The 8,715-nt window shown below is 43.0% G+C and overlaps 1 protein-coding gene across 1 annotated transcript; it reads left to right on the forward strand.

Annotated features, from left to right (window-relative positions):
* The first annotated feature begins 1,379 nt into the window (after positions 1-1,379).
* LOC133891415 (O-fucosyltransferase 36-like) lies at positions 1,380-5,490 on the forward strand. The gene is made up of 3 exons (XM_062332130.1): positions 1,380-2,909; positions 4,778-5,027; positions 5,125-5,490. The coding sequence occupies exons 1-3, from the start codon at positions 1,642-1,644 to the stop codon at positions 5,299-5,301; spliced, it is 1,695 nt and encodes a 564-aa protein (XP_062188114.1). The 5' UTR covers positions 1,380-1,641; the 3' UTR covers positions 5,302-5,490.
* Positions 5,491-8,715: the final 3,225 nt, after the last annotated feature.

Genomic DNA, 8,715 nt, shown 5'->3' on the forward strand with positions numbered 1-8,715 from the left:
ACCACAACAATTTTTGAGAACTTGAACCGACAAAGCCTCTCCTTTTTGGAAAACCGACTTGTTTGCAGAGAATAACAAATAACAGACCCAAGAATAATCAAAAGTACATGGATGTTTCATATACTTATATGGTCATCTCATTGGCATGCTGATCTTATCCTAAACGAGCAGCAGCGAAGTATCTATAATTATAATGAAAATAGCATATGATTAAGACAACGAATTGCATAATCTTGGAATAATCTTTCTGTTGGCATGATTGATTCCTACGTCACAAGAACCAACTGAAGAAACTAAGAACTGACTTCTTCATACCAGTTGTAGCCAAATCCCCCATGTAACCTGGGATAGAAGGCGACCTTGTCGAACGTTAAGGGGTCAAGGGCAAAGAGGGACTTTCGGAGGCGTCGGATGTCAGCGTCGAGCGCCGGCGCGCAGCGACACAGCAAGCCCTCATCGCCGTTGCTGCGTGCGGTCAGAGAGGTGGTAGCCTCCTGAAGCTCCTGCTCAGCCTCGACCTCGAGGCCCCAAGCGTCGTCGTCGGGAGACATCGCCTTCACCGTCGCCGTCGGGAATTGGACACTACAAGATGTATTCTTGATGCCGGGTTCAGTGGGTTTCTCAGGTTCAATCCGCAACCTGTTAACCCGTGCACGTTTTCTCTGGGTTCATAGCCAGCGTGATTACCAGACCTAACCAGCCTAGAGCTTTTCACGACGACGGTTCCTTTTTGGTCTGGGTGGGCTGTCGGTTCCACCGAACCCATAAACACCGGTTTGAGCGATAAACCCATAAACGCCTCATCTTTCAGTCGACAAATCTTGACCACCCGATCAAGATCTGATGGGCATCCTTGTTTCTTTCTCCTCTTGACGGACCTTCTCCAACGAACAAACTCTAGCGAACGCATCACCATGCTCCTCCGCCCCCACCACCACTCTGTCGTCCGTCGTCGATCTGATCACATCCCCGTGCATCTCTTTAAGCTCGGCCCCCGGTGAACCCACCTCAAACCCTAACCCCCTCTCTTAATCTCACCGTTAGCCATTGTTCTTATTCGGCGTGTTGTTTACATTATCGACTGAAGTTTCATATGCTAAACATTAGAAAGCGTGTAAAGATAAGGTAACGATAAATCAACTCGTTCTGTTCCTAAAATCTTTGAGGTGGCGTTTGGCAAGTGGGAAGTGGGAGCTGAGAAAGGGAAATTGGATGTGGGATAAATCTAAAACTTTGTTGGAAGGAAGGGTTAGAGAATCAGAGAGAGTTCAGGAATAGTATGTGAGACCTCTTTTTCCACCTTTTAAAATCCAGTGCAAAAGTGGGATAGATATGAGAAAATTAGGATATTTCATAATTGCCGTTCATTTCGTTGCTATTCATTGATTGTCTCTTTAGTTTAAAAAGGTATTTTAATCATTATAACTATTTTTTCTAACCATATCACATACCCACCGTATGTTATCCTATCGTTTCCCTTTTCCTTTCCCACGCTACATCCAAACGCCACCTAAATAGTAACACCGTTCGACAGTCACCATCATCCACCCTCCGTTTTCTCCCCCTCCTCACTCCACGTCTCCTCCACCCCTCCGGCCTCCCGCTCTCCTCACTCCCGCACCGACACTCCCCTCCGCCGCCATGGACCACGATCCCTCCGTCTCCGACGAGGACGACGACCTCGAGACCCTCGTTCCCCAGAACCACACTAAGCCGCCCTCCCCCTCCTCCCGCACCCGCTCGCCGGCCTCCTCCTTCGGCATCGCCGCCCTCCGCCCCGCGCTCCCTTCCTCCGCCGCCTCCCTCGGCCGCGTCCTCTGGTCCCGCCGCTACCTCCTACTCTTCGTGTCCCTCCCGCTCCTCTTCCTCATCCTCTTCGTCTCCCTCGGAGGCGCCTCCTCCCTTCGCCTACCGGCCTCCATCCGCCTCCCCTCCGCCGCACCCGCTGCCGACCCCGCCGCCTCCCGCATGCGCGAGGCCGAGCTGCACGCACTCTACCTCCTCCGCTCCCAGCGCTCCGGCCTCCTCAGCCTCTTAAACCGCACCGCGTCCCCCGTCCCTACCAACGGCTCCGCCTCCACCCCAATCTCGCTCTCCGATCTCCAGTCCGCGCTGCTGAGCCAGATCAAGATCAACCGCGAGATCCAGGCGGCGCTCCTCTCCACGCACCGCTCCGGGCCCGGCAATGCGACCGAGGACGGCCTGGATCTCGATTTTCCTGTTGCCGGGTGCAGGAGGAAGGAATTGCCGGCCAACCGGAGGACGATTGAGTGGAATCCCAAGAAAGACCGGTTCCTGTTCGCCATCTGCCTCTCTGGGCAAATGTCGAACCACTTGATTTGCTTGGAGAAGCACATGTTCATGGCAGCGCTTCTCGGCCGGATCTTGGTGGTGCCCAGCCAGAAGGTGGATTACCAGTACGATCGGGTGCTTGATATCAACCACATTAACGACTGCATTGGGAAAAAGGTTGTAATGTCCTATGAGGAGTTTACAGAGAAGAGGAAGAAAGTGAGCATTGATCAGTTCATATGTTACGCAGCGTCGCCACCGTGTTTCCTTGATGAGGAGCATATTAAGAGGTTGAAGGGGTCGGGGGTTTCACTGGGCAAGATCGAGGTGGCTTGGCCAGAGGATGCGAAGCTGAAGGAGCAAAAGAAGAGATATGTGGGGGATATTACGCCAAAGTTTACGACAGATGCTGAGGTTCTTGCAATTGGTGACATGTTCTATGCTGATGTCGAGGATGAGTGGGTGAATCAGCCTGGCGGTCCGTTAGCTCACAAATGCAAGATTTTGATCCATCCAAGCAGGCTCATAATGCTCACTGCTCAGCGTTTTGTCCAGACTTTTTTGGGGGGAAACTATATTGCTTTGCATTTTCGGCGTCATGGATTCCTTAAGTTCTGGTAAGATATCCTTCTTGTCCATTCAATATATCTATCTTTTAATCTGTTGATCATTATCTGTTTGTAAAATTTGTGAACAAAATGTTGGAATGGCTACATTTAGTTTTACAAGGTTGTGTTTGGCAGGCTCTAGTAGTAGCTGGCTTTATACTTTTTTACATATCGGGAATTATAAGGGTAGCAAATGCCATATCCTCATTTAGTTAGTTATTCCATAATTGTTCTTGCTTTGGACATTGCAATTTATCCCCTTAAGTAACTCACATACAAAACAGGGCACTTGGTTTGACAAAGATTGATTGGACTTGGTTCTAGATGCTTCACTTAGATCTAGGCAAAATTTTATACTGCAAGTCAACGTCTGACACCTGCAGAGTTGATCAAATTGATTAGGGCCATTTTGTGCTTGCTTGATGAAGCTATTTAATGAAGTAGCTTCTTAATAATAAAATAACCATACCCGTTGTATGATAGTATACTCCTATAGCATACATTCATAGTTATTCTCTGTGATGTTGAGTGATGATATCTGCTCTAGCATTGACTATTGTATTGAAATAGTGTCCTTGTTAGTCTTGTAAGTTGACTTTGTTTGCTTGGATGATTCTACATAATATTTCAGTTGTTGAGCAGTTGTGAGACAATCTTCTTACATCAGTATTTATTTTTCATTGCAACAGTTTGACTCTTGGAAATTGGAATTATGCGTATTGCCATGATTCCTGAACTAGTCTCAGCATTTTTGTGCTTGCAAATTTAAATGGTCATGTTGTGATCGAAAATTTTCAACAAACTTATCTTGCTGCTTAAGGGCTGTGACTGACAACAGAGTGGTGCTATATTCAATAATTTATAACAATGTTTCAAAACCTCAGTAACATTATGGAAGCATCTATTAGTTACTCTTATCTTGTCACAAGAGTTGGACAAAGCTCACAAGCAGCTCTGCTTGGGTTTAAAATTATCTCATGTTGGGCTCGACTAAAAAGGAAAACTCTTTAACATCATTGCCCAATTTCGAACTGGCAGCTGCACTTTGTTTCCTCACGCTCTTGGGCAGTATATGATGTATGGCATAGATATTTATCAAACTAATGTGTCGATAATATATTTTGGCTAGAGCAGTTGGTAGTAGTCAACGCCTTACAGTGACTCAAGAAGACATAAATTTCAATGGCAGTTTAAGCTAAACACAATAGTCATGCATTGCTGGATATATCAGTATGCTTAAATTTCTTGTTTCTGACAGTTTCTGATGGCACCACAGATTATTTCATATCTGAATTTTAACCACCCTTGCAAACTGACAAAGCTCATTCCGTACTGATCACTGAATCAGGCCATCTTCTTTGGCCCATAGTTTCGTCATCACTTAACTAAACTAGACAAGCAAAGGCTGAGAGAGACTTAGTTCAATTCTTCTTTAGCAAAAGTTAAGCATTTTCTTATTTCTAGTTCTGTTGGATTATTCAATCAGGTTGAGTGCTGTGAATTGAATATGCAGCGACTTTTTCCATCTTTTGTTAGATTTACAGATCTATGATCTATACCTTAAAGATTTCTCATTTGTGTTATTTGCTGTTGCTTGTGGTGACATGGTTGTTAGATGCTTAAATTTTGTACTATAATTAGCTGCCTGTGCACTGTGTTATATGTTTACAGCTGTATGAAACTAGTACCTTGTACGTCATAACTACAAAGAATCTTGGATATAGCTTGGTTGGACATGACAATTAGCACATACTCTGGGGAATCTGTATAGTGGCGTTGCTTGTTCAAGTCTTTGTGGTCTGTGCACGATTATCAGTTCACCCTGCAGAAAATATTTTTGTGGGACATTGACTGATATTCGCTTGATCTTCCTGCAGTAATGTCAAGAAAGAGAGTTGCTTCTTCCCCATCCCTCAGGCAGCAGAATGCATTCTGCGAATCGTTGAGAAGGCTAATGCCCCAGTGATATATTTATCTACTGATGCTGCGGAGAGTGAAACGAATCTTCTGCAATCCTTGGTTGTATTCAATGACAGACAGGTCCCTCTTGTGAGAAGGCCAGAGCACCACAGTTCTGAGAAATGGGATGCCTTGTTATACAGAAATCACATGGGCGGAGATAATCAGGTATATACATGAACCCAGATCCGATTTTTGTCTTTTGGTTCCCATATCGAGGGCGACAGTTTTACTAAACAGCAACCTGCTTCTAATGCCTTTTCAGGTGGAGGCGATGCTCGACAAGACAATTTGCGCTCTGTCGAACGTGTTCGTAGGATCATCAGGCTCCACCTTCACGGAGGACATCTTCCGGCTGCGGAGGGGCTGGGGATCGGCGTCACACTGTGACGAGTACCTTTGCCAGGGTGAGCTGCCCAACTACATAGCAGAGCAAGACTGAGTGAGAAAGCAATATACTAGGAAGACTGATAGCTGCATTTTTTTTTGTTCCATGCCATGTCGATATGTTCTGTAAATTGGCGTGTACATCTAGTGTGGAAGAGTGGTCTCTGTATCGGTGCCCTCCATTGATTTGTTCGGTGTTATTCTTACACGGTAGGTAATTGGCGCTCTGTGCAATATGCTCATTCTTGGTTTGCAAATTTTGCTTGCCATCTTTGGTGTCGTGAAACGTACATTGCATCATATCAAAATTGTGTGAAGTTTAGATTTTTTTTTATTTTTATATTTCGAAAATAAAAAAATTACAAAACTAGACGGTCATTTGAAAAAATTGCAAAAATATGCTACTGTCACAAAATTTGTTTTCTATTGCTCTCAGATTATAAAACACTATCGAAATAATTATAAAAAATATATGTTGTAAAGATACTACGATCTAACTCAATAAAATTTAGACAAGAATATGCTTTGTATAATAAAATTTATCTTTTTGTTTCTCATTGTAAAATTAATTATTTGAGTTAAATTTTTTTAAGATAGATTATAGCATCCTCTACAATATATTTTTAAAAAAAATTATGACTATTTTAATAGTCTTTTGAATTGAAAGCAATGAAACACAGTTTTTTAATTTTTTATTTTTTAACTTATCGTCTGTTGAAAGTATGATATCTTTATTTTTTTTAAACCTATCGTCCAATAGAAAGATGACACTGACAATAGCGTATTTTTACAATTTTTTCATACGGACGATTTGTTTTCAATTTTTTTATTTTCGAAATCTAAAAATAAAAAAACTCGTGAAGTTTACACGTGATCCCCTTGATTTTTTTTTTTTTTTTTTGAGGTTACGGTCTGTATTTACGTGATCCCCCATGAGTAGCTCATCGATTTAGGCAAAGGCCCTCGTCCAATATGCAGTGAGACACGTATGGGCTTCCATTTGGGCCCAGTTATATGTTGGCTGTGTGAGGTCGCAGGCTCACAGGCCCGCGTGCCTCCGGTCCGCCAACGGCTGCCGTTTGCTAGTCGCAGTATAAACCTTATTTTGTGGGACTCGTCAGATTGATTATCTCAAATGTGTCATTCAGTAATCAGTAAATTCTTTTTTGCGGGTACGGTCACCAGTAACAGTGAAACATCCACAGAGAAAAAAATTAACTGTCATCGTGCGCGAGATATCTCGAACCTTAGTGTCTGTACTAGGATGTAAATTGGTAAACCTAAAAGTATCTATCGGCTATCTTTAATTTAATTAATTACGCTAGTTTTTAAAATTTATTTAATTTAAAATGATAATATTATTAATTAAACTAAAAAACGTCGATAGGTACCTTGAATTCATCAATTCGCACCCTTAGTTTGTACCTCCCTCTTAAGCCATCTGAAGTGAATATTAGCCGGATTTCTTTTCGAGAACAGGTGCTTATTTTCGCCAAAATGGCATGAATGTGAGTATGTGACGGCCGGGTGGCGCTATCTAGCTGAATTGAAAACCCGGAGTTGGAGTCATTTCTTGCAAAATGCTTCGCGGCCTGTTTTTATTATATTTTCTTTTTCAAACGCGGAAGAAGCATCTTTGTTATTGTAGACTTGTTTGTATTCCGAGCGGCTGTTCAAAGCAGGACAAGTGACGCTGTTCTATACGCTGTTGGCTTGACGGCAACTAAGCTCGCGCGTGCAGCGGCGACGGCCAGATACCCGGCCAGGCCAATGAGCTTGCGGCCGGCCAGGGTTTCTGCCTGTGTCTGCGTGGTGCCGGTCGATTAGTCTACCGTACATATCATGCTATCAGCTTGTAGTATAATTTATGCAGTGTTCGTATTGCTCGAAGAAGATAGCATAGGTGATCGATCTCGAGACGTATCGACCTTGTGCACACTACCCTTAAATTCAACTGCCCGATCGAGGTGAGATCGTGCCCGGCCATGGAATTCTTTAATTGCGTGTAGTCCTCCCGTTTCAAAGAAAAAATAAGAATCAATACTATATATTAACAGGCTAAGAATCGGTGAAAGCTGAGAGTATCAGATCACTGTAGCTACTATAGCTATGAAGCTTCATCATCCAATACCGATCTAATGGAACCCCGCGCTAGAGCCCTCATGCTTCCACGTTGCACACCTCGTAGCCCCTCACTGACGTCTCGCAGTGCGACGCGTGGCACACTTCGTCCGGTGACTCACTAGCAAGCAAGAGATAGGCCGATGAGAATACGTGTACGTTCATGTTTGTATTTACCTCTTGATTTTATTTACAGGTTTAAGAGTAATCTAAAAATTGTAAATATTTTTATGAGTAAATTTAATCTCACTAGCAACTTTTTTAATTGGTTTGATAAAAAACATACGCCAATATTTAATAAAAATTTTCTAAAAAAAACTACTTTTATAACTTCTAGATATTTTTAATGTCTCGAATAAATTTCTAATTTATGCTGTGTTCGTGTTGTTGGAAGAAGATAGCATAGGTGGTCGATCTCGAGACGTATCGACCTTGTGCATACTACGCTTAAATTCAACTGCCCGATCGAGGTGAGATCGAGCCCGGCCATGGAATGATTTAATTGCGTGCAGTTCTCCCGTTTCAAAGGAGAAAAATAATAGGAATATTACATAATGTTGCCTTCGGTTAGCTGGAGACGCAGGGCGGTGAAGTACCTATGCATTGGCGCCGGTGGCCGAGCCATTAATTAAATCAACAGAGGCTCATTTATAAATGCTAATATAAGGAGAATGGACTAAATATATCATTACTATTTTTCACGAATAAGCTATCCATTATCATTAGTTTATTCTATCTCAGACTATAAAACCTTCAACCACGATGAGGGCTACCGAATTCCTGAAGGCAGCTCTCGGGGAGCGATCCGAGTTTCATCCCCAACACTTTCTGAAGACGCTCGTGCAGTTTCTATACAGCTATCTGCAGTAGCGGATCCATAACAAAAATAATCAAGTGTCCCGCTTATTAGTCTGAAAATTTGGATGTCCCATTTGTTAAGCTAGAGAGTATCCTATAAATCTGATACCTACGATAGATTACTGAAAAACAAAAAATCACTCGATATCCTGTACACCTCCGAGGCTTAACGTCGGTCCACCCCTGACTGTTTGTGTGAGTACGAGCCTCCTCTTAAAAAAAAAAACCTTCAACCATGTAGCAATGAAGATGACCGCCCCTTCCTTCCCTGCTGGATCCGCGTGCTATGCTGTCGGTTGTTTAATTGTCCTTTCCGTATCCATGGTGGTCGATGTTGACGAGAAATTAAAGACAAGTCTGTGTCGGCACAAAAACGTGAATTTTCATTTTAACTAGCATCTGATAACTTTTTTAACATATGCTAAAAAACAAAGTACTTATTTCCTTGAACATGGTATAGACCGAAAAGCCATGACTCGCACAGGCTAAT

Source organism: Phragmites australis, chromosome 14, assembly GCF_958298935.1.
Source record: "Phragmites australis chromosome 14, lpPhrAust1.1, whole genome shotgun sequence".
NCBI classification, from domain to species: Eukaryota; Viridiplantae; Streptophyta; class Magnoliopsida; order Poales; family Poaceae; genus Phragmites; species Phragmites australis.